Below are 27,204 nucleotides of genomic sequence, written 5' to 3' on the forward strand. Positions count from 1 at the left end.
TTAAAAATGTACCTGCAGTAGCTGCTGGGTGTTTTCAGTCCTTGTCAGCTACCTGGTTGAGTCGATTCTGCTGCTTGTTCAGCTTAATCCAGAGTAAAATGCATGGTGTGAGGCAGGCAGGATACTTCAGTTCTAACACAAAGCAGAGCAATCCACACTGCATTTTAGTTACTATCATAAAAACTAGGTTATGACAGAAATTATACCTGACAAATATTGTCTGGAGCAACACACAAAAATCCTCAAAGTTACCCAACAACAAAAAACCATGTTCTGACTTTGTATAATAGCATAGTTCACTAACATTTTAAAGAAAGACTTCTAATTTTTTAACTTTAACTTCTTCCGTCTTAACCTTTCAGCAACAGTTTTCTATACAAGGCAAAAAAAGAATTCCATAAACTAGACATAACAGAATATTAAGGGAAGGTGAATGAAGCTATAACAACTTTAGCACATGAGCCTTCCATCAGGAATTCATGCAAAAAAAAAAAAAAACCCGCAAATTATGCAAATGGCTCTATTTGAGAAAATAAAACAAGTTAGACCCAATTGCCTTCCAGTGCAAAAAATAAAAACTTTTCAAAATTACTGTTGTATGTGAGAAATTAATTTCAGATAGAAAAGGAAGTTTACCTACATATTCTGAAATAAAGGTAGAAACAGAATGAATCTCATCTACAGCTGTAATCAGCTCAGTTTAATTTTTAATCAGTCATTAAAAATACCATTTAATAAGAACTCATCCCTTTTAAACAGGTTAATAAAAAATTAAGCTTAGCGGGAAGTTCAGCATGCTTCATTGTACTCAAAAATACAATGTTTCATGTTTTATATAATAGTTTTATTATCAAATGGCAAGAGACATTTAGTAATGATATCATGTGGGTATCACAAATTCCAAAAGCTGAACAGGTCACCTAACAGCTTAAAATCCCTTGCAATTAAAAAACAAAGCTACATCTTCCTGATTTCCCGGTTTGTTTCATGGCAGCCACTGTTCTACGGTCAAAGTGTTATGGCTATCTCTTGGATCACTTGCTGGATTCCCTAAAGGAAAGAATAGGCTAGTACAGTATTCCACAGCACAGTGCTTTGTTGCCTTTTTCACAAGGCCTTCCTTGCTCTTCACAACCCTCAGAAGTAGTCCTCATGGGGTAGGAAACCGCCTGAGGCCGTTGGCAGCTGAAGATAAACACAGAAGGGACAGGTTAAAAAAGCCGCTAATGTTTTGCAAAAGGAAAGAACCTTATTTTCAACATTTCTAAGGTCTTAAGGCTTTTAGCCACTGTGATGGGAACCCAGCCTATGGCTGAAACACAACAGGTTTTTCAGTAACATAGCCTGATCCCATCTACACAGTGAAATGTAACTCAGTGAAAATGTCAAGCGATAGCATGATTCACATCAAATTGAAACACACTTCAGTTCCTTCTTTAGTGTCAAGGTTCCACCAAAATATTGGCTTTATATAGCATAGAAAGGATTTTACAACAGCATCTGTTATTGACCAGAAATTAAGACAAATTTTGAGAAAAGTCACTGGACAAAAAGTAGTAGGTAATTTATTCTGAGAGTTCACCTGCATGAAAAATTAACTATGCAGAAAAGTAGGCTGTAAATCTACAGCAACTTCACACTCAGTAGTCCAGGGGACACTTGCTCACAACAGCTAAATTCACACTCAAATTTCCTATGGAATAAATCCCCTGGGTAGATGGCCTCTGAGATTAGAACTGCAGCAATAAAAATAATCACTGTTCAGTTTTAAATGCCAATAAAGTACACTTTTAGAGTAAATTCTAAACAACAAAATTGCTGAAGTTAAATGATCTTACAATAAACTTGCAAACAGAAGTGATATGAACTCCTTTATCTACCTAGCAAAAAATACCACTTACTGTGGAGCCCCGATTTAAATAAAAGACAAGTAGTGGATCAATAATATTTACTATATATTTACATGTAATACTGTGATGAAATGAAGGAGTCAATTAGCATTATGTTACAAAATGAACAAAACCCTTTAAAGGTACCAGTACCTTTCACATTATCACATTTATGGAACTGTTCTCTTACATCTCAATGATCTATCATATGATGAGTTAACATGAGGATACAAAGAAATAAACCCTTGAATTGGAACATACACAAATGTGTCAACTCCCGTTTCAGCAAGATACTTCAGGGGAACCAACTTAAAACATGTAAGCAGCACTGGTTTCAGTAGGATAAAACTTAAATGCACACCCCAGTTCCTTGCTGATCAGGGCCTCATTTTATGGGATTCCACTGACAACACAACAAACTACAGCAGTTATAAGCATACAAAGGGAGGTATCATATACCTTATTGAGTGAATATATATACTTCTACTTAAAGGTGAATCATAGCTGATTGCCCATTGCCAGTTACTGACTTAACAGACAATGGAATCATCCTTTTGATTTTATATACACTGACACAAGAGCCTTCTGTTACGTGATGCTTTGAACATTATTTGGAATCAGCTCTTTAATAAAGAACTGCACCAATTTGTGTACCTGACATTTCTTCTAGCTAATCGAGCTGCAATGGAAAATTTTATATTCTTTATATATTGCTTGAGAAATGGTAATATTACACTGCTTAAAGTTAAAAATTTCTAAATCACTTGAGAACTGAAAGTTTTATATAATCATATGATCATTTTCTTAATTTTTTTCTTAAATGGGCAGGATAAATCTATGCAAGCAAAATATTGGCAAAATAATCAACATTAAAAAATTAAAATTAGAACTTCAAAATCATCAGCCAGCCACAATAAAAATTCTAACCTGCTCTCTCCCTTCTAATATCCTCTCCCAGAATAAAACTTTACTGAGGACAAGAGGAAATGATGTGACACTTCACCTTTGTTAATCCAGTTAGTAAAGTAGATGTAGGTTCAAGTATTTAAATCCACACAGCACTAATAAATAGAAGTAAACAATCAGGATAAGAATATCATTGTAGTTAAAGTACTGCAAAAAACCTTTGTTTGAGTGAGCACCGTTATTATATTATGCTATTATTTTGGAACTCCTAAAGGCAAAAAAAGAAGAGAAATTTTGTTGATGAGAAATGTACTTAGACCAAATCACATGCAAGCCTACAGAGAATGCTACAAAACTGGACTGAATAATTAAGGGGCTTTTTCCTGCAAGTTTTTGAAAGCATTATCTGTAGTTTATGTCTACATTACTATTTTTGCTCTGCATGTAATCAGAGCAAAATGTTACATCTGTGTTTCCACTTCCCTCATCCTGAGGGCCACCCCCACCCCCTGCCCGCCAAAGTAAGAGAGATGGTTTGGTTACAAAACTATATGCAGTACATTTCGGAACACAGTTCCTTCTATTTTAGGCCACATATTCATTTAAAGACATTCTTATCAATCACAAGCCTCCCCTTTAATTGCTTAAGATCCAATAGAAAAGCAAATATACAAATATCAGAAGTGCTGATCCTGAGATGAAGTATGGGAAATTCTGGTCCTGTTTGATCCTTATTCAAACTTCTGTTTCAATTTCTTCTGGAAGACAGCTGGTAGGATGGAGAGGATGGCTAGAATCATGAGAACAAAAACAGAGTTCCAGGAAACAGCTTCCCCTGCTGTTGTAAGTTGGTACAGCGTTGTTCCTGCCTTAATGGCTACAAAGGACGGTGGTGCCACACCTGGAGTGGAGAATTAGAAGGGTAGGAGGGCAAAGGAAGAAAAAACAGCTTGTTAGGGTAAAAAAAAAAACAGGAAAAAATCATAGATCAGTCATCCAACTTTTAACACCAAAAATTTCAGACGTTGTTGCCTTGTACTTTTTTTTTTTTTAAGAGGGATGTAAATATAAAATTCAAAGACAAAAAAAATTATCAAAAGAACTGTTTATATGCCATTTTAAATATTTTTAACACCAACTCAAACACAGAAGACTAAGAAATTAATCTCTACTCTTTAGCTCTGCAGATTTCAAGTTGTCTCTCTACAAACAGATTTAAGTTTATAAAAGAAAGATATGGGTTGTTTCCTAAGCAGATTAGAAAGTATTTGCAAAAATATGCCCATTACAAAACTAAAGTGTTTAGCACTACATTAGTTAAATTATTAATTCACTCCTAGGAAGATATATTATGATGAACAAAATGGAGTGGGAAGGGGAGAAACAATCCTTCAGCTCAAAGTCACATACATCCTCACACAATTATGCTGAGCTGAAAATAGGAGCTTATGTAAGTTCACAGAAGTATTATAGTCATGGAGTGGAACAAAAAGTTAGTAAGAAAGTGTTCATATAATGTATGTTTCCTTAAGCAAGTAATTAGCCTGGGCTCATTACTTCTCATCCAGTACATCAGATAGTCCTGACTACTAAAATCTTTTGATGCTATAAGCGCCACACATCGAAAATACAATATTCTTGTGTAATCTTTCAACTGGCCAGTAGGTGGTGATCTCCGCTGAACAACGCATACAGAGAGACACTAATAACAACCCTTCTGACTACCCCCAAACTGCAGTTCACCAACCAGAATTCTTACCTAGAAAAGTGCCGATGAAAAAAACTTTCAATGGCACATTAATTACAGGAGATGTTATATTGATAAACCAATTGGGAAGAAAAGGTGTTATTCTCAAAAATATTATGTAGTTAATGAGGTGTTCTCTGTGTCGTTCAACCTGCCAAAACAAAACAAAACAAAAAAATCAGTAAAAAAATCCCTGCCTTGAAAATACACAATGATTTTACTACTAGAGGTTTGTTGGGGGGTGGGGAGGGCGGTGGAAGGTGTATCTTTTGCAGAAATTTACAAGTTGCAAACATAAAAATCAGTTAAACAATGAGTGACTCCAGGAAGAGTCATCAGTGAATCACCTGTCAAATAGTACTGAAGGTAGTCTGGAAATACCAGTCTGCGGTAGGAGCACGGTGATGATGTGTCTGAATCAGCCAACTTAAACAGCAAACAAGCAATTCAGCACAGCAACAGGCCTAACTAACTTTAGCACAGCAACCTCTGCCTGTCTAACTGTAGCCCAATCAACACTGCCAGCTTATCATCCTCACTCTAAAGCTTTTGCAGGAACTAGCAATGAATTTTGTTTCTCAACCCATTCTGTCCTAACTCATGATCAAACTTGAAACACAGCTGTATTCTTCACTTGGAAATTCACCCAGGTGATGGCTCTGAAGCTCATCAGGTGGCTGCTGCCAGCACCGTTGCAAAACCTATCTAGCCATATATTAGAACACCTAGCATCAACATTTACCCAGGAGCAACCACAATAGCCCCAACTTTATTGACAGTCCTAATTATATTCTCAAGTCTAGCCCAGCTCCTTACACTAGTACTACAAAGTCTCTTCTCCTTCCAGCCTGGCTTTAGCACATCAGCCCTTTCAAAGAAGAACTGTAACCCCAAACCAAGCTGTAAGCATAGCAAAGCATCCACCATTTCTGGCCTATCCTGGCAGACCTTCACTAAGCCTAAGCCTAAACATGGTCATCTGGCCCCAGCTGAAACCAAACCTGGTCTGACTGCAATTCCATCTGAAACCTCATGTAGCAACTCACCCCAGCCACAGTCCTGTTTTTTCCCCCCAACTTTAGCTTCAACTGCAACACTAAAGTCAGTAGTCCTACTGTCATTCAATAATACCATTGTGGGGGTTTTTTAATCTTAATGAAGGACAAATATTTAAACATTGATTAATCCTGTATATAAAATGTCTTAGCCCTCAAAATGCAAGCATGATACAGTCCAATTAACCTGGAAACAGTGAGATATGAGCTGCACATGCCATTACATAATTTTAAACCACATATCCAGTTCTGCTAATGGAAATAGTAACCATTTGCCACTCAGAATAGCCTCAAGATTATACTGCAATGTTAAGATTTACTTGGGTCGAGAGTCAAAATACTACTATGTTATTTAATAAGGTCACTTGTGCAGGACAGCTCCACATCTTACCTAATGAGGAACAAATTTAAAGTATTTTTGCGATTCAAAAATCTTGAACAGAATACATAGTTAGTTGTGCTTCATAATTGCCAGAAAAAGAAATCTGTTTGAACATGTTTCAGAGTATCAAAGCAAGAGACATGAGGTCAAAGAGTAATCACACTATGATTTTGTATTGCAAAAATCTTGAACTTCATCTGAGAATTAACACTTGCTGAAACTAATGTTACCAGACACTGTAAGAGAAAGCTTCTAAATGCTCCAACTACAATAACATCTTCAGATTAAGGTTTTGCAATCAGACATAGTGCTATGGGTTTTCCTCCCCTATAAAAAACACAAACCCCACCTTCATTAGTTTTGATGCGTAGAGAGCTATTACTTTAAATTGAAACTGGAGAGGTTTCCCATTGACATTGGCTAAACCAGGGGGGATTATCAGTTGCAAACTCTTCCTAGGTAAAAACAGCTTCCTCCCCAAAAATACTATAAAACCAGGAATACCGCCCCCCCCCCCCCCCCCCCCCGTTTAAAAACACCCAGAGAAAGTAATTACACAGTATCAAAAAGGAGCCAGAATCCTTTGTTTGTAATTAGATACATGAGCACAAGACCCCCTAGTTTTCCATGCTATTCCACTACACATTTTCTATCATAAATTTCAGCATCTCTAGAAACCTTACCTGTTCTGACCATTTTACTGCTTTTTCTGTTAAGTATCTGTACACAACAGGACGTCCCACTAGGTATGAAAGCATATAGCAGAATGAAGCTCCAAGTCCTGAGCACTGAAAAAAACCCAAAAAGACCAAAAAAACCAACCAAACAAATGAGCAGAAACTCTACTTCATCTTAGCCTTATATCCCTATTAACTACTCTGGCTAGAAAGATCTTGCTTCTGTGTGGCCCTCCATTGAGGCTGAAGGGCTCTCCTTCAGCAGTATGTACACACTCCCTAAAAATGTTGTTGACCCAGGACAGTTCCTTTATTTCCAAGGCATTTAGATCAATCTTAACATTCAAAGTAGACAACGTTGATTATTTATCAGTTAATATTGAGTGCTTCTGCAGTTTTAAGATTTTGAACAGTGAAAGCTTTGCAAATAAGGAGCACAATGGCATTGAAGAGATTCAAACTTGAATTTCATCGACTGGCTGCTCCATACCTACTCAATTGTCTCATTCTTACGTAGTAAGGCTCATTGTGACTGCATCTTCTATACACAACGTTTTTTGAAGCTTGTCAATAACATACATTTAATATCTTAAATTAAGTTTCTTGGGTATTTAAGGCATTTAAAAACAGATGTGTTTTGCAGTGCAATAATAAAAACGCAGTAATCATGTTCTGAAATTACAATCAGGTTCTGGTGGATGCTAGCCAAATTTAAAGTAAAGGAAACTGTGGCTGATTCACACTCAGGTCCCTCTTATTAAGAAAACTTTGAGAAACTGTTTAGTCTTTTGAATCATCACCAAATGCTACCGTGAATTTTGTGGGTAATACCATTCTCACAACAGAGCTGAATGAAAACTCATTCATTCCTCAGAAACTAAAGTATACCCCTACTTCACTCAGACTCTGATCATTTCAAACCGGAAGCTGTTCAGATGCTTCATTGTATTCCAAACAGTTTGTGAGGGGATATATTTCTACCTATTTTCCATACTTACCAGACAAACAAGAAACAAGGCCAGCGGGAAGGGGTAAAGAAACCCTGACAGGATACTGAGAAATATAGACCCAGGAATAGCAAATGTTTGCAAGCTGGATGCATCTTAGTTAAGAAAAAGAAACATTTTTAAAAAGCTACCCAATTCTGAATTTTATAAGCAGTCAGGATACATACTAAAATTTGTAAAAGCATAAATATAAATAGGCATATGCTCTAAAGATCCTTACTTCAAAATACATTTGCAAAGTAGCACAAGAAGCCCAAGCACAGAGAAACAAGGGGTAGATTCATCATTACACATAGAAAAATAAGTCACTAAATAAAAGTTGTACTACATTTTTCTCTTTATCTGTGCTACAATTGACACTGGGGATTTATTGTGACATTACAGGAAATGCATACTTCTGCTTTTACATTGTTGACTACAGATATACAGATTTCAGGTATTGCCTCTGAAAACAGAACTCTCCAAGCCCATACCTACTACGAGTTTCATGGAAGACTGACAGGTATGAAGGCAATTACGACTTCCTCACAAATAGGCATGCTGCATTCGCTAGATAACCAGGATACACAATCACTAATTTCAGTCAGAATTTTTCAAAAAGGCAAAAATTAAGTTTCTGCAGCATAAGAAAGCACACTGCTGAGCTTAAGGCTTGCTAGGCATACTTAAGACTATGATGTATTGCCCACAATCTGCACACTATTTTATCCGAGTTGAATTGACTGAAGTATCAAAAAGCAAACTAATCTTCCTTTATATTAAGTCCATTACAACCAGTACAGCTTTTTTTCTAAGCAAGTGTCAAGGTTCTGAGATAACTGTAACATACTTGTCAACTGATCACAGTCTATTGCTGACACAGTAAATGTCATCACATCAGCTGATATAGTAGTTCAATAAACAGGCAATTCTGTTCTACTACTTATTAATCTATAAACTCTAACATTTTAATTTTCTTCATAAATCTATTCTTTGTGAACTACACTTAAAAAGAATGAGCTAGAGGATAATTACTAATGGCACATTCAGCACTGGTTTTTCTCCAAGTTATGAAAGCCTCCTGCATTAAACTATGAAACAGACCTCTTATACAGCTTTTTAAAGTTACTAACCTTTAGTTAAGTGTTCTAGTTAAGAGTGTGTTTAATGATTAATTAATATATTCAGCACTCAGGAAAAAAGTTAACACAGAACACAGGTAGCCTTTGCTTCTCCCTAGACAGAAAGTACTTCAGAAATTTAGTGCTCTCAAAGGAAATAGAGATTTGTTTTTTGAATGTAGGCACTGCAGAGATGAAAGAAGGCTCAAAATGCTTTCCTTGAGAAATGTTGTAAAATATCCTGTAAATTACTCATATATGGCACTTCTGAATGTTTCAAGGAAGAACAGTGCAGTAGTCTTAGTTTTCCTTCAGAATCAACAGCAATTTCTAACTGGCAATTCAGTTTGCAATTAAAAAAGTTAGTGTAACACTAAATGAGACCAAGTCTAATACCAAAGTTAAAAATCTGGTCCATAACAGACACAGTCAAGGTGAAGCTGCATGCAAATCCCCAACAACACTTACTACTATACATGCACACATCAATTTCCTTCTACTCAATCCTTTCTTACAGTCCAAAAAGCATACTGAAACACAGAAGAAATTTTTTTAGGTTCAGAGTTTGGAATATTTGTGTCTATTTATAAACATACCTAGGTTATGTTAGCCTCCTTCAGCCATGATCGAGAATTTATAAGTTTGTATTTTTCATTTCTTTTTCAGAGAAATATAACTACATCTAAACTACCTTTTATATGAGAAAAAGGATACAAAACATACGTGGCAAAATAAGCCACTAATACTTGAACATAAAATGTGTCCTTATATTTGGACAGGACTTTTCCCAAGGCCTTTGCATCATCCATATCTCTGGGAACCTTTATACATTCTCTTTCTTCTCTGGGGAAAAAAAAAAAAAAGCAAGCCAGAATGGTGGTAAATATAATCAAACAGCATAGTAAAATTATTTACTGAATATATAGATAATTAGATACACCACACCACTAAACTACAACCTCAGCAAACAAACTATGATTATTGTTGTGATAATGTTCTCAGATGAACACTTAAAATTTACAGTGTTTTGTATTAGAAAATCCTCAATTTTAGGTACTTGCAAACCATATTTTTTTATTCATTACAATAACCTGCTTCATTTCTAGGATTATTTTTTCTTCTTACCACGTACCGATCAGAAAGAAATAATTACTCAAACCAAACCTTGGCAACTGAACAGCAGTCAACATTTCAGCCAAAACCAACTGTAACTGCCTCAACACTAGGGTCATAACATTTGAAGTGCAACAAGAGCAGCAGAGCTTTACCTCACAAACAAACAAAGCTTTAAGAGCAAAATCTCATGTCACACCTTAATCTGGTGCAACCCTGGGCAGCATAGTTGAGTGTCCTCTCTTCCTCTGTATCAGACTTAGTGATTGGACTGTTGCAAACTGAACTTGTTGAGCAACTTAATCAGACAGAAAATTAACTACTAAAAGAAAAAAAGAAAGTTGTCAGACAAGCAGGCTTCCATCTTGTCAAACTATCTACCTTCCCAACACGAGTACTAGATGCAACAAAAAGGAGGAAAAGGGAATGTGAAGCTTAGATATGAAGGAAGAAGGATGCCCCCTTTTGATAACAGCCTCCAGTTGTACCAGTGCACAAGGCATTTTAAAATAAACCTAGCCCTAACCAAGCACGTTTTGGCACTCAACTGAAGAAGGTTAAGAACACAGTGAGTTATCCTTGCTAACGTGACAGGGGATAACTTTTCAAAACATAGTATCTCAACTGTGCAACAGAATCCCTAGGTCAAGTACAACTCTGTTTACACAGATCCTACCAGTTAGTATTTCAATATTAAGCTTTGTGTCCTGACATTCTAGGTTATAAACTCAAATTCCCTTTTAAAAAAATAAGGTTATGTCTATTATTAACTCATGTCAGTTTAAAAATCACTTAACCCCACACAGGCTCCTCTACAATTTGATACTGAATGAAAAGCAAACAAATTAATCTTTCCTGACATACTTACTCACTAAGTTGTGGGAAATTTTTATATACTAGGAACATAAGGAAAGCAGCTGATAAGAAGATGGACACTAAAATAAGAAGTGACGTCCGAGCTGATCCACCTTCTGCCTGAGCTTTCCCTGAAATTAAACAAAAACAAAGTTAAATAACCAAACTAAAACAACAACAAAAAGAAAACCCTCACATCTTATAACAGATTTCAAACTTATACTTTAAGGAAATGTTAAGTGAACATTTCTCTGTGAACATAATCTTGCCACCAATGCTTTCAATAACATATACAACACATTGCTCACATTCCCTGAAAGCTATCAAACAAATCTGAGGTTCTTACACTGGCAAACATCCTACAGAAGTCAACTTCTATGATCTGTAATATTTTAAGCCTCAATTAATAAAGAAATTTGTAAAGAGAAAAAAGAGCAAAACGAAGCAAGTCATACATATTTTTTCCTTTTTGACAGAAATCTTCTGCCAGTCTAGTTAACTAGAGGTTTAACTCAAAGTTAAAACTTCAGTATGTACAATGCAACTTTAAAACATGCTCATTAACGGATTTTTTTCTTTTTTCTCCTAAGAAAGAACACCAGGCACAGCCACCAGCCAGTTAGGTGAGACACACTCATCAGGAGAAAACATATGTAAACACAAACACACACAAGCCTGAGATATGAAGATTACAGTTCTCAGACTTGGGATTACACAAATTTTACACTCATATAAAAAGACTTCTCTTGAATACATCCATGTAAGTTTTTATTAGCCTTTAATTTCTTGTGTAAAGGATGTAATGGTAATATAATAAGTGACACACTTATATTTTAGGTCTCTTCTATACTTTAGATTTTTACCAATATGACTATATATATGCAATACACTGATTAGCACAAGTACAGCTATACACACAAAGAATTTTAAACAGAAAAATAAACAGTAAGAAGTCTCTGCATCCACACTGGAGTGTGTATACGTGCACCTATCAAAACACTCTCTCTCCTCAGACACTGCTAGGCTAGCACAGCTTCACAGCGAGCGTCAGTCTTGGTCACCTGAAGAACACAAAAAACGCCACGGCTGTATTTTCATTCGTAGGTGCTGGTGGCATGACTACAATGCCAACGCACAACATTCAAGCGGGTCGCACTGCCACCTCACTGTTGTGAAACACAGCGAAAGGATGATGAAACCCACGGATGAAACAGAGCCGACTGGACGAGCTGGCAATTTTAGTCGCTTTAATGTTTTTCACTTTGAGGTCAGCGTGATCCCACAGGTGTGCACTGGCTCTGCTAAGGCCGAAGGCAGCATCCCCATAGCAGTCACAAGCACGAATAACTCACCCGTGGCTATTTTAATAACATCTTCTTCAGAGAGGAACAAAAAATTAAAAAAAAAAAAAAAAAGAAACAAAAACAGCAAGGGAAAAAAAAACTCAGAGGACGAAAAAGGAAAATACAGCCAACTGCACTTTCTGCCACTGCCCCTTTTTGCACTACAGCCGTACCGCCGGTGGAACAACACACCCGCACACGAAACCCACGCGCGCTTCCTCATTGCCGTGTGTGTGGAACGGGGCTGCTGCTCCATTTCGACCCCCGGCCCTGCCGCGGGTAGCGGCTGACAGGCCCCGCGAGACGGGAGCCCGCCTCACCGCCCCCACCCCGGCCCCGCTGAGGCGGCCGCGCTGCCGCTCTCCCGCCCAACCGACCGGCGCGGTCGGTGAACCGTTTTGAGGAAGAGGTCTCGCGCTCCCGCCGCCCCAGCCCCCGGCACCTTCTAGAAGCTGCCGCTGGTGCCTGGCGCTCTCCGCCGCCGCTTGGCAAGGCCCGCGCTCCGCCGCCCTCCGCTGCGCCATGACTCCGCGTTCCTCCGGGGCCCGCCGGCCGGCGAATCGGGGTCAAGGCAGGCCTCGCCGGCACCGAGAACGGCGGGAAGGAGGCGGGACCGGCCGCTCCTCCTCTCCTCTTCTCACCCCACCGGGTCGCGGTCGCGCTCCCGCCCCCGCCGCCGCACGACGCATGCGCTGCTGCGGCCTGCCGCTTTTCTGAGGGGCATTACGGGCTTGCGCTTCTGCGCCGTGGTATACGGGAGCACGTGTCGGGCTTCACGTCGTGAAATGCGGCGGTGGGTTAGTGACGGTAAATACGGTAACGCCTCCTCTCTGGGACCGTCCGTATGGGGATATACGGTAATCGGGAGTGCGCTCAATAGGGGTGAATACGGTGCGGGGCGCCCCCTCAGCGCGGCGGGGCGGTGGCGCCCCAGCCCGGCCTCCTCGGCCCCGGCTGGACGTAAAGGCCGATCGTGCCTGCGGGCAGCAGGATAAACCCGTCTGCGGGCCTGGTGTGCCTCGGTAGCGGCTTTACTTCTGTGAGCGAGGGCGGGAGCCCCCCTCAGAGAGAGGGCGGCGGGAGCCCCTCGGCGGGCGCTGCGGGCGGTTGGGTCTCCGGAGCAGTGGTGGGCTGCGAGGGAAGGGGAAACCTCGTTTGATTTTTACAGTTAGGTGTTTAGGTTTTCGAGCCGGCTTGTTCCTGAAAGCTTGGGTGCGCTGTTTCAAATGAGCCGGATTGGTCTTTCCCGGGAGGAAAGAAAACTCCACTAGCTGTCTCAGGATTTTCTTCATGTCTCTTTCTGTCAGTAAGAAGGTTTGAAATCCCTCAGCAAAGCTAGAGTGTCATGTCCCGATGTTCACAGATGCCTTGGCATTCAAGCCGAATCTGACCTCGAAGCACCTATTTCTTCATGCACTCTTGGCAGCAGGACATCTGTTAACCTTTCAACTCTCCCCACCAGCGAGAAGTGTTACAGTAAGCGTTCTCCAGAGAACACGCTGAAACTGTGCAGACAACACACATTGCATAAGCTTCTGGGCAGACTTGTTGGCTGAGGGAGGTAGGGTGACACACTATCTCCCCTCTTCCAGCTGTATCTACTTATAAATCTCTAGCCCTTCTTCAGGGTCTTCTAGAAAGGAAGCTCTTAGGAGAGAGCTGGACACCGTTCTAAGACTTAACTTCAGGCTCATTTATCTGAATACTCTGGCTGCAACTAACTTTATACCATGAGTAAACATGTCTTTTAAAATTGCTTGTACAGGATACAACAGATAAGTCATTTTATAGCAGTAGAATTTTACAGATTGTATTTCCTGAGATCATAGATCTTTATAAAGCAGTGAGGAAGATGCAGTTCAGCACACAGCCGGCCTCTTAAAAGCGTTGCTTTATTGCCACACTGTACAAAAAAACACTCATGTTACAGTGTGTCTACAGCAGGTCTATGATTCATTTAAGATCTAAATAGTCTAATATGCTACTACACAAGTAAAGACCCTGCCAAATCCAGCGGGAGGAAATAATCCAAACTATAAATTGTGATCAGATTCCAAATAAAGCTTCAACTCGAGCAGATTCCACATGAAGCCGTAATTTACTCAGAATTTCTTACATTTAGAATCAAATTATGTAAAATTATTTCATTAAATCATGTAATTCACCATTTTAATGTTTTTAATTGGTATTTCAGAAATGCTAGTGCCCTGAGGAGCCAGTCAGGTCTATGAACTTGTTGCTCTGGGCATTGGTGCCAGATGACAGAATCCTTTGTTTTTTCAAACCCTTTCACTAGAAAATTGTACATACTAGCAGGATAGGAATTGCTGACACCGTAGTAGATAGCATTTTTTCCCCTATTGTAAATGCACATCATGTTTGTCATCTCTCTTTGATTATCCCATTGCTTCTGGTACTCCAGGTAAAATGATTCAAACACTGAGACTTCTTTCTTGTCTGGATAACTTCTGACAAAACATCAAATAGATACTAAACTGAAGAATGTTGGAAGTAAAACTGTAAATCAGATTATTATGCAGAAAACTGTTTACCAAGTCATCTTGAAACCAAGGAGAAAAAGCACGTACTGAAAGATGTCAATAAAATACGTACCACAATTTAAAAGCTGTAGAGTACATTCTAAATGCTGCAAGGGCTTTCTCTTATTTTGGTGTAGTGGTTTGCACGGTGGGGCATGAATCCCAGTTTGGCATGTTTGTTGTTCAGTAATCACTCAGAGCCAGGGAGTCTGGCAGAGACTGCCTCAGTGGATGTCTCACTTCTAATTAACCTGCTTTGTATTGTGTAGCCCCTTTGCGTTACCCAAATGCAGGTAACCTGACAACACAGATAGCGCTAACATCTGACTCTTGCTAAATTCTTTACAGTTCCCACTGTCCAAGACACCACTGTAAGACATACAACAAACAATTACAGCAATACAAATTTGCTCCATGTTTCCCCTTCTACTTAATACAAGTGCATGGCCTGCAGAAGGTTCCCAGGATGCTGATTCTTCAGTAATCTCCCAGTGTTAGTATATATCTCATTAAAAACAGAGATGATAACTCCAGTCATCTCAGTGTTATGGAGCTCCAGCTTTCTGAATTGCTGCCAGAGTGAAATTTAGGGATTCATAACTAGATTACTTTGAAGTTGAAATATACTGCATAAGTGATATTTGTTAGACTAGATTATCAGAAGACTCTCAGACTGTCTGTTTTATGCTGTTCTTGGTTCCCCTTAGGGGGGATACTGCTGTTGTGAATGTGTTGGCTATTTTACTAAACACTGAAACTGTCAGTGGTATTTAGTATCTGCTGACAATTTAAATAGTCACCTCTATAAGACGTCCATACCTGACAAATATCAGCAGAACCTTTGCATTCACTCAAGAAAAAAAAGGGACATGTCTGGGGAATGTTCCTTAGGACTCACTCTGTAAATAAATTAACTCAGAACCTCTATTTAAAACATTAAATTAGATTCATTTACTGGAAAGAAAGCAAAGAATGAAAAATATCACCATAAGCCACATCCCTTACGTGTTCAGAAGAGAAAGAGTTTTGGTAACTGGAACTCAGTGTGTGATCAAGGAAACTTCTGACACATGGTTGAGATCAGCACTGCTGGAAACAGCTTCACTCCATAGTGTACTGAGAACAATAGCTGTGGACTGAAAATAGATTTACTCTCTTCACATATAAAGTATCCTCAATACATAATGTATAACTTCATAAACAACATAAAATCTCCTCTGTCTTTGGAGCTTCTTTCCCAGCCCCTCGTGACAGAACATATGCTGCACAATACTGTGTTCAGCAGAGAAAGAATGATAGAAGTGCTCTGGTCTCCAGCTGGAGTTTGCTCAGTGGCTTTACCAGTGGGAGCAGCACTCTCTGTACTTGGAGGCTGCGGACCAAATAAGGAAAGTACCCACAAGCTTTATATGAATTGGTTTTTGGAAAATAAATATATCTTAAATTCAGAATATGAGTTCTTTCAAATTCTATGTGAACCAAAAAGAAAAATGCCTTTTTTGAGCTGCTGGAAAGAAACAAAATATATTGCTAATTACTAGGGCGGCAGCTAAGTGGTCAGCTCTGTGAAGTCACTTCCTTCTGTGGGTGGTTGGATGGAACGCTTTATTTTTATCAAATTGAAAGAGATGTCTTCCCACAGCACAAAAAAACTTGTATTTGCTTCTTTTTTAAATCACGCCTAGATGGACTGATGGAGCACGTGTCACATGGCTGAGTCATTGACACTGCCAATGCTTTGTAGAGTGAGTCATGCTAATTGTCAGCAAGAGGAAGGAGGAAGAGAGACTGAGAGTGATCCTACTCCAGAGAGCTTCTAGCTGACAATTATCAAAGACGGGAGCATTCATCAATAAGTAAATCATAGGTTTAATTTCTGAAGGAGGAGAAGTGCAGATTTAGAACCCTTTTCTCCTGCTTTCCCGTATTATTTTCTTCTTTCTGACCACCACAAACAAAACTGCATTGTTTTAACGTTTTCATGATGTATAAATATGGCAAGAAATTACTCTGTTGCAACTAACAGTTTAAACTTTAGAATAAAGCAGCTGATTTTGCTTTACACAGAGCAGGGAGCTACTTTGCTGGCATCTCAGAGAGGCAGTAGCTTGCGAAAAGAAACAGTAACAACCCGAAAGGCAATGACACCAGAGCTCACCTCCCTGCCTGAGACCATTCCCAGGAAAGCAATGGAGTGCCCAGCTGTAACATTTAGCTGGACAACCTTCCAGGTTCAGAGTGCCTGCTATTCCCCATGCCTGCTCATAAGCCATCACAGAGCCTGAACACTGTTCCAGCAGAAACATGTGCAGAGACAGCATGATAGGTCACATCATTCCTTACGTTTGTTGAAAAGGACTTTGCATAGGTGCTTTCTTCCTGTACTTCTTCCCTGGCCTGGTTAGGATTGGGGTGGACAAAGCCTGAAGTTTATGAGCGCTCAGCATATTGTCTCTGGTTGGTTTGGAGTCTGTCATGGCTCAGTGATGGTGCCAAGTTGTCTCTCAGCATGGGTGCTGGGTGTTGCATGCTGAGGTGACAGTGACTTCCCAAACACAACAGTAATCCCAAAGAAAGAGAAAGTACACTGCTTGAACCAGTTCAGAAAGGAGGGTAGCCAGAGGCCTTCCTCTTGGAGCACCAATGTGGAAAGAAGCTGGCAAAGAAGAGTCTGATACAGTCATTCTGAGGCAACTACAAGAGGTCTGTAGTATAGCAGTACATACATGCAATACCTAGGAGTCTGCTGGAGTTAAGATTGCCTTATCAAAAGTTTTGAACAAAATCATGCTAGCAGATCCATTTTTAATCAACAAAGGAATTTGTTTTCTGTGGCAGATGCATTTTTTTATTCCACCTTTGCCTTAAAAAAAGATTTACAGTCCTGTGAAACCTGTATCTGGGGTGTAAGTGTTAACAAATGGAGTTACACCCTTGTAATTCTCCAAGTTGTGCAGGTGTTCTTGTTATATTAAAGATCTTTCCCCACCTTCATTTATATCAGTTGGGAAGAAAATCAAGACAACAAAATCAAATATACAACTACACTAATGTAACTAGTAAACTAATCTGAAGTACACGTGGCCTTAGCGATTTTGTTTGTTTGTTTACTAACTTCAATGAATTTGTTTGAAGATACTATCAGTATGGCATATGAACATTGTTCCAAAAAATTGGCATTAATGTAATTAAAGCACATCTAAATTAATTTAGCTGTATAGATGCAATGTTCATATATAAACAAGCTTTAACAGTTAAGAATTTTTGAAAGTGTCCACTTCTCCTCAGTTCTCCCAAGTATGATTTTGCTGGAGTACAATTAAAAATGCTTGAGTACTGTATAAACCAAGCAATACCTGTCAGATATTAAACCTCTAACATTTATTTGATTGTCATTCTATCCAAATTCTAATTTAAACCAAAAAAAACTATGTATGTCCTTTGCAAGGAATGGGGTTTGTGTGTTTTGATGAGCTCATACTTCATATTTTCGTTAGTTATGATAAAGTTTGAGAATGTAACATGAATAAGCCTCTGCACAGAAGACAAGTTAGGATGGAATGCACTGATTAAAATGAACAGAAAAATGTCACCAGCAAGTGAGATAAATAAAAATAACCACATATTTGCAGCTGGATAGCTCTGTTTGTGTGAATGAAGGATTAGAAGTATCTTGGTGCCAGAAGAAGAGGTAATGAAAGCTTTTATTTATAAAAGTCAGTGCTCAAGGACAGAAGCTGAAAAATATATTAAGCAGAAAGTGAGAACAAAACTTGTAAGCATTAAAATGAGTTGAATCTGAACCCTAGAATCATAAATGTTCAGATTTGTTTCTCTCCTGGTATTTTTTTATAGAAGGTATGTTTTTTAATTCCTATTGTCCATTTTATGTACAGTTGTACATTTTATGTACAACTGTACATACGTACCTACTGTACTGTATGTACACACTGTACAGATTTATTTGCAAATGTACAAAATGCACATTTTTAATAGTATGTACCTGTTTTTATTACTGCTTAATTAATTAGAAACACAGTAAGATGGATAGCTATGATGTCTCTATCCCAAAAGGTAAAAATAAAAGCCAGATTCTCACTTCTGATGCAGCTCTTGTTCCTGATTAATAGTTCATAGATCACCTTAAATAGCCAGCTACATTTTTTTTTCTATATCGCAGGTGCCAATGGTGTGCATGAAATGGGGAAAAAAACTTTTCTAGTTAGTCTGCTCGTATCCTCTATTTGAATGCAAGAAGACAGGAATTAAAGGTTATTTTGTCTTGCTGCAAATTAAGAGTGAAACATACCCTGTAATAAGTTTATGCCATCCCACAAAGGGTCATGAAAGCTCCGTCAGGTTCTTTACATGTTGTATCAACCTTCAGAGGCCTTACTTCTAATTCTACTGTGTTTTTTTTCCCCAGACTCAGAAAGACTTTCTCTAAAAAGACAAAGCTCTTATTAAAAAAAAATGGAAAGGAGGAAGTTCTCATCACAGTACAGGGAATTTCAAGTGTCCTCCTGGCAGAAATAAGTAACTTACTGTTTGTAACAGGAAGAGGGCTGAACAACTCCACCTCACTGTCGATTACCTCATCCCAACTCTTAGTCTGGCCTGCAGCATCTGAGTTCTGGGAACAGGCTCAGGCAGAGAATATGTTGAAGAGTTCAGCCAATGTCAGCTCTTTAAGACAGGTAGCAAGGGAAGTAAAAATATTTCCAAAGCAGGAAAATCTTCCTAGCACCTTATTCTTGCTCAGTGTCTCTTTCTTCAAAGCTCTCTGTGGGCACCTGTGAAGCACAGCACAACCCACACATAGTGGAGCACAGCGCTGTAGGGAGAGGCCAACTTGAGCAGCAGTCCAAATCACGGACAGATAAAAGGGAGGCAGCGCAAGAGGAGCGTGAGTATGCAGACCTGCAAGGAGAGTCCTTGCTTGACTCAAAAACAGCTGCACAAGACTTGAGTCATGCAGTGCTTATCCGCAGTTGAGGTATTTATAATCTGGCGTTTATTACTTGTGATAACTATCACATTTGTAAATCTCCATGCAGAGAATGTATATGACCTTATTCTGGGATACACCCGTTAGTCGTGATTCATATTTAATACTAGGTTAGGATTAAATGTAATGATCAAATTTATACCCTGTTTGCAGCTGAATTTATACTAACATAGCTGAAAACTCAAATATTCCTTCTAAGCAGGAATATGTTCCTTCAAGGATTCCTTCTAATTTATAACAATGAGGTAGCTGGACATACCTGTCGGCAGGGCAAAAGTTCCCAAATCTAAGTTATTCTACGCTGATAAAAACATTATATTTAAGACCCATTTTAATTTATTTTTAGATGCGATTGCATACTTTTCAGAGCGTTTTTACAGATTCTGCCTCTACAAATGTGGAATTGGAGTTTCAGCTCAGTTAAACTGAGGCTTAGGATATATATTGGGGTGTTGGCAGAAGTTTCTGTCTTTTGATTGTTGTTCTTGGACACACAAATTCAAGAGGGAGGGGGTGAATAGTGAACCTGAGCAGGAACCTCTGATCTCACTGAATAATACTCTTTCTGTGTTTCTTTTTGCTGGTTTATTCTTTGTTGGACTACTTCCTGAACTGCCTCCCTGTATGGCCACAAGAGTTGTTCAAAAGTAACACTGAGAATGGTATACTGGCAGAAAAAAACAGAAGTCAAGATTTCCAGTGCCCATTTAAACAGCCTGTGTCTGAGGCTTGTTCTATCCAGTCTCAACCCCATCATTTCTGTCACCTTTTTTGTGGATCATGTCACTGTTCCTGCTGTAACCACATTGCAGTATCTAGCCGTATGGGCCTGTAACATGCCTTATCTGGAAAGCTTGGGGTTCATGTGGAGGTAACTCACAAAGATCATTGGTCTGGACAGCCAGCTTCAGGTCACCTCCCAGTATTGAACGCATACTGGGGTGTGTAGCTTTGTCAGTGTCTAATCTGCTGGGAGTAATGACAGAAATTAATGCTGCAGAGTGCAACCAGGTGTTTTTAAGCTGCTTTTTCCACTATCCTCACAAAGGCCCAAGTGGAACCACCCACTGGAACTCACCAAGACCTCCGTCATCTTTCACTGCCAAGTTCTTAAAAAGAAGACAAGGGGTCAGGTCATTCTAACTGTCTATTGACATTTCCTTTCTGCATTTTGCTTTCTTACTCTAAGTAGGCTAAGCAGGTTATACTATCATAAAGAAGCCTTCCTTTTATTCTTATTTGCCCTGAATTTAAGTCCTAGCTGTGTCCCCTAATGCTAAGAAAGAAGCTAGAGAAGAAAACATGTTTACAAAAAATAATGGAAATTAATAAGATACAAAGCAGAGAGTAAACACTGTGAAAGATGAAAAATGAGAACTTGTTGAGATCTGAACAGAAACCAGTTCAGCTTCCTCATTTATTCTACAGCTCTCTTGGAATGTGGTCTTTACACAACACACAACCCCTGAACTGGGTTACCAGCAGAAAGGGTATGTCAACAGCCAATTGCCTAATGGTATTGCAGAGTCAAATGGTTAAATTAGCAGCGATTATCTTCCCTGTCGCCCTCTGAGTACAGTTTTAATCATCCTTTGGTGTTAAGTGGTAAATGCATTTGGCTTGGAAAAGGAGGAGCAAATCAGCAGTACAGGCACATAGTTCTGAAAAACAGACCAATAAAGCTTAAAAGTAACACTTGCTTCAGTGATAAGAAGGATTTGCATGTCTTCTCATTAATTACCTAAATAACAGAATGACCTTAAGCAATGTGGCCCAGGTTATGGCAACCATGCGTTGCAAAGGAGAAATTACAAAGACAGAGCTTTTCAGAAATGCTGACTTCTGACCTCAGCTTCTCTGAAATTCGGGCTCAGAATGTCTCAATGTAGCACTATGTCACATGACACTGTGTTCCTAGGGTTTTGTGTTCCTAGGGTTTTATGTTCCGGGAATACATGTCTCTCTTACCTACATAATTTGGTAAACAATGTTATGTCACACGGAGGGAACATGGTTCTGGTCTGATGGGAGAAGCAGCCTGTTTTATATGATGCAAGGCCTTGCACACCATACTGGGTAGCGCTATGAGTGACAGGGGCACTAGTCTACTCATCCTTCTTTGAACCCTTTTGAAATCATCAGCTTGAAGTTCTGCTGCTTTTAGTGTTGCTTCTGAATCTGCTCTCATCACCAATGTACCCACAAATCAGAGCAGCTTGGATGATCAAAGCCATTCCCTGCTTGTGCTCTGAGAGGTAGTTGTTTTCACTGCTGAAGAGGATCATTGCAGAGACATTAACCTGGAAAGTAAGCGTGCACATGTGTGATGGGATAAGAAGGGAAGAATATGTAGCTCATCACACAGTCATACAAATGTAGAGGCTCTTTCTCCTGCTCACAACAGGCCATTTCTCACAGCACTGATGCACAACATAGAGTGATCAAAAATGGCTGAAGCTAGAGGCAGCGCCCCTGCTCAGGAGAGAAAGTGGATGATCTCAGAGTCTGTCAGAAAGCAGCTGCTGTACAGAAATACTGCAGGAGAACGGTATGGTCAGGTAGCTGAAGGTTTATTTCTGCAGTTTTTCCTAATTTGCACTGGAAACCTGAATGAAGATTTTCAAAATTAAATGCACATTACTTTTCAGAATTAATGATTTTCAGATTTAAATAGCCTTACCAGCAGTTATTTACAGTCATCAATGAACGGCTGGCTGGTGGCCGGCAGGCAGAAGACTGCAGGTTGTTTGATCCCTTGCTTTATTTCCAGGTGTTGCTCAAGGGTCTCAGAAGATCTGAAGAGAGAGGTCAGAGTTTCTACTTTGATTGCAAATTTCTTCTACCTTAGAGGAGGAAGAGAGGAAAACTTGGGAATCTTTCAAAGTGCAGACCAGACAGACAAAGGTTTGGAAAAAAAATTACATAGTGGTTAGACACATGATTCAGGAAGAAAATGTGGAACAACAGTTCTGATGGGAAAAGGAAGATGGACAAGTGTGTTCAGGTAATATGGGAGTGTAAAACAGATTGTAGAAGAAAGAAGGATAAGAAAAAAGGAAAAATAGGAAAACCCAGTATAACTTTTTCCAAAAAAAAAGCAAAACTTCTGGAGAAAAAGTTTAGAACTTCTAAATATTTCCCATATCACAAGGAGTCCTTGCAACCTTCAGATAAATTGCATGAATTGCATTTGAGATTAGGAGGGGAAAAGTTAATAGGATAATTTTTTTTCCTGTTACAAGGTGTTTCACAATTCACAATTTAAGAATGCATGGTCTAATCAGAATATGTGCAAATGTCATGCCATATTTTCTTCTGGTTTGCTTTTTCTGTGAGATACAAAATGTCTGCAGTGAGAGTGCCCAGTATTTCTCCTGATCTGGCCTCTGAGGTTTAAGTTCTTCCAGAAAATAACCATTCATGATGAGTGGGCCAATAACCAATCCACAAGGAACAAACCTTTCACCCTTGCTATATGCAACCACACACATAGTTAGTTTTTAAGAAATATATTCAGGTCATCATTAAACCAGTATTCTGCAATGGAAAATAATTAAAATTCAGGGCAACATCAAAAGGGTCAGAATGTGTTTAACTGAAACATTTTAGAAAAGCTGCCAACATTCTGAGAAATGAATTGCTGCTGTACGTGTATTCCTATGGGAAATTATTAAATTAATTGAAAAAGCTATAATATGACTGATAGCACTTACTATCATAATAAATGAGCATCACAGAGTCAGTTGTTAATCAGGATTAGAGATTAAATGGGGATGGTCTGATAAGTATAGCCTGTTTTCACCTAAGGCAGTTCTGTGAAGGAAAACTCTTCATTTCCACCTTGAACATTATGCACCCAGTCCTAGACAAGTTTCCAGTCGAATTGCTTGGCTGAATGCAGAAATCCAGATCTACAAATATCTGTGATAAGGAAATTCACACACATTTTCTACCGCACACAACACTAGTTCCTTTTTGCCTGTGGACAGACTACAGGATCAGGTTTTTGGCCTGCTTCCCACAACAAAATAGGCTAAAGCCAATGACTGCAGAAAAGAAGTGTCAGATGCTTGTGTAAGACATTATCAATTAATATGTTGTAATAATTTCTGAATAAGGCTAGTACAGAGAAAGAGAAACCACAGGAAGACTGGTAAGTGGTTTTATAAGAACCAGAAAAAGCTGGCATGCCATTATTCTGTAGAAATCCTTATTGTAGCTGAACCAGCATGTTTGCTTTTTTATGTGGAATTACTTTCTGTACTGGTGATAAAATTTCATGCAAATACTTTAATAAACTTTCAGCTTGATTTAGCTGTAGCAATTCATTATTTTATCTTGTTGTGGTGGTTTAAGGCCAGCCAGCAACTAAGCACCACGCAGATGCTCACTCACTTCCTCCCACCCAGTGGGATGGGGCAGAGAATTGGGAAAGAAAAAAAAAAGTAAATATATGTCATGGGTTGAGATAAGAACAGTTTAATAGGACAGAAATGAAGAAAATAATAATGATAATAATAACAATATTAAAATGACAATAATAATAAAAGGATTGGAATATACAAAACAAGTGATGCACAATGCAATTGCTCACCACTCACTGACCAATGCTCAGTTGCTTCCTGAGCAGCAATCTGCACCCCCCAGGCCAACTCCCCCCAGTTTATATACTGGGCATGACATCACATGGTATGGAATATCCCTTTGGCCAGTTTGGGTCAGCTGCCCTGGCTGTGTCCCCTCCCAACTTCTTGTGCCCCTCCAGCCTTCTTGCTGGCTGGGCATGAGACACTGAAAAATCCCTAGCTTAGTATAAACACTACTTAGCAACAACTGAAAACATCAGTGTGTTATCAACATTATGCTCATACTAAATCCAAAACATAACACTATACCAGCTACTAGAAAGAAAAATTAACGCTATCCCAGCCAAAACCAGGACACTTGTCAACCCAGCAGGAACATGAATGAAAATTCATTTCACTTCCTGAAGCAAGGAATCCTGCTCAGGAAAGGCCAGGATTAGAACTACAGAACGCTGGCAAGCAGGAACCAAGGTGTATGAGGAGCACCCAGGGAGGTGCAGCTGACACAGCTCTTTGTTATCCTGAGAACATGATGTCGCCCTGCATGCATCATTCACCTGCCTTCAAAAGGTGAAATGAGGGGCAAGCGTTTTCCACTTTGTTACTTCACAAAACACATGGAAAAGACAGAGTCTTGTTCAGCCAAAGACAGGACATTGGCAGTATGGTTCTCGTGTTTCCACACACATTCCCTGCCTTGCTGTTGCAGCTACTGGAATTAGCACACAGCAATCATGAGGTGCGTTTGTCCCACAGGTCAGGGTAACTGAGCTAATTTTAATCTAGCTGTTGGCTACCAAGAGCCTGGAAGCCAGAGGAGTATGAATTTCTGGGCCAGCTCTGTACTAACAGCTAGCCTCAGTCAAAGATAACACTAATACATCTGGGCTGCTGCTCATGCAGAAGCTAAGACAAAGCTTTGTGTCCTATGTGTTTGTATGCCACAGGCAGACACCCAGCTGTAGCACATACACACCCCAGTTCACGCACCTGTTATTCCACATAAACAGTGGTGCACCAACAGCCATCAAGAAACACATACATGTGCCCACAGGTAGAGTATAAAGTTGAATAATACCAATTTCATCGCTTGTTTTAATAGCTGTATTTCTTTAGCAATTTACATACAGGTCAGAATGGGTCCTATGTTTACCCTTCCTCAGCATTATAACCGCTTTTGTTAAATAAGAAAATACTAGTATTTAAAACAATATAACCCAATAGAAAACATATTCATTCCCTTTTGGACAGCAATACTGAATTGTAAAGACTTGCAGAGAACAAACACTATGAGTCACCTAGTAAGAGTGCTAATCTGGTTAACATCTAAAATGCAAGTAAAAGAAGGCAATTAAAATAATTTAGTCTTATAACAAAAAAATGTAATTTTAATACACTCAAATTCTAATATTTATCTTTGTTCTATGTAGGAAATACACATCTCCACAATTTTCAACCCTAATTTTGTGATTTTTGACTCTTTCAACATAAGCGGCTATCTAAGGCTTATGATCTATAGAGCTATTTCTAATAGAAAAGTAATTTGGTGGAGCGGTAAGGTACTTTTATGAAATCCTATTTATCTAAAAAATAGTATCAAAAGTTGTGCTTCACTTAGTGTAGCAGGAATCAAACAGAAAGGGGTTTTAGGTTTCTTTTAGTACTTATAAGTAAACTTTCCAGCTTATCTGCTGCTCACAAACTCTGTATCTGATGTTAGTTTTTCTCCCAGTCAGCTATAAGCACTTCCCTGCCTGCCTCTGGGTATTTCTTTGATGCCTTTATTATGCTTCCTCTCAACCAGACAGAGAATTCACCAAGCAACAGTCAGTCCCCTTTATTTGCAGTCAGACCCAAAGAAATGCACTTGGCTGTGTTGCTCTGATTCTTCACCTGCCCTGTGTGGGGCCTCTGCTTTTAACACAGTTCTGATTATTTCAGCTATATATTCCATAAAGGAACCAAACTGGTTTTACATTTTTCCTGCATAAAATGCTTCTTTTCTATCTATCTACCTGCTTCCCTTGTATTATGCAGAAATCTGGTAACTGTACTCTCCATACAGATACTTTACTTTGCTAAAAGAAAAAATGTTTACATATAAAATGTGGAAGGGAGTAGAGAGAATATACCTAATTACCTGGCCTAAATTTTAATCTTACAATTTTGGCATAGAATGGATTCTAAGGGTATCTGTTTGGCATTGGACAACTGTCATCTTGAACTTGCCATTCATGAAAATTAAACAGGAAAGTTTTAAAAGGTTCACTTTAGTCTTTTATTTGAAGATAAACTATTATTCATTGTATTGAATTGGTAGAATACATAACTGCTTGAGTTTAGAAAGGACAAGGGAAAGGTAGATCTGAAAAGTTGGAAAAGTAAGAAAAAGAAATATTGTACCATGCCAGCAGAAACAAAGTATGTTTTCTTTTTTATAATAAATATGCAATAAATCAAAAATGTGCAATTAAGACTGTGGTCATCACTAGAGGTCAATCATACTTACTGATTTCTCATCCTTGGATGAATGTTACCAGAGCCATTTGATGTCATTCATATTGCATAACAGTCATAACAGACTTCTTGATCAACTTCATCCCTTTTATCTCTACCTCTTTTCTTACACCTTCTTTTCCTATATCACTTCCTTTTCCACCTCTGATATTCTTTCCGTCTCTTTTCTCCTTTTGCAGCCTCCATATTATTCTTCTTCTACCCTCTCTCATATACATCCTCACTGCTACTGATGACATCCATGCTGCTCACCAACTGTGGAGAACTGCATAGTCTAAATACCTACTGGCAATTTAAGGTGCTTGAAGGAAACCGAGCTTCCCAATGTACTGGCTTGTGGTGTCATCTCACAGTAGCATTAGGAATGATGGCCAAGGGTGTGGGCAGCCCTGAGCACACCGGAGGCTCCTCACCACGGCCTTGACCACCCCTGGCTGACTCACAGCCTCCCTGGCTGCCGGGACTCTAGAAATGCTTCA

At 39.1% G+C, this 27,204-nt stretch overlaps 1 protein-coding gene and 1 long non-coding RNA gene across 3 annotated transcripts; one reads left to right on the forward strand and one right to left on the reverse strand.

Annotated features, from left to right (window-relative positions):
• Positions 1 to 822: 822 nt before the first annotated feature.
• Positions 823 to 12,744, reverse strand: TMEM41B (transmembrane protein 41B). Of its 2 annotated transcripts, XR_011328142.1 has the most exons (8): positions 12,517 to 12,744; positions 10,745 to 10,862; positions 9,478 to 9,606; positions 7,655 to 7,748; positions 6,663 to 6,767; positions 4,555 to 4,693; positions 3,468 to 3,696; positions 823 to 1,185 (listed from the first exon to the last, which is right to left on the reverse strand). XR_011328142.1 is itself a non-coding variant. In XM_069803818.1 (7 exons), exons 1-7 carry the CDS (start codon positions 12,596 to 12,598, stop codon positions 3,527 to 3,529), a joined length of 837 nt encoding a protein of 278 aa, XP_069659919.1. In that variant the 5' UTR covers positions 12,599 to 12,744; the 3' UTR covers positions 823 to 3,526. The 2 variants fall into 2 exon arrangements, 1 of the variants encoding a protein (XP_069659919.1); XM_069803818.1 differs by having other exon boundaries at positions 823 to 3,696.
• A 49-nt stretch (positions 12,745 to 12,793) lies between these two features.
• Positions 12,794 to 27,039, forward strand: LOC138689285 (uncharacterized). Its single transcript, XR_011328143.1, has 3 exons — positions 12,794 to 12,881; positions 22,393 to 22,626; positions 26,905 to 27,039. It is a non-coding gene; the product is annotated as an uncharacterized lncRNA (long non-coding RNA).
• The last annotated feature ends 165 nt before the right edge of the window (positions 27,040 to 27,204 follow it).

This window comes from Haliaeetus albicilla, chromosome 16 (genome assembly GCF_947461875.1).
Source record: "Haliaeetus albicilla chromosome 16, bHalAlb1.1, whole genome shotgun sequence".
Taxonomy (NCBI): domain Eukaryota; kingdom Metazoa; phylum Chordata; class Aves; order Accipitriformes; family Accipitridae; genus Haliaeetus; species Haliaeetus albicilla.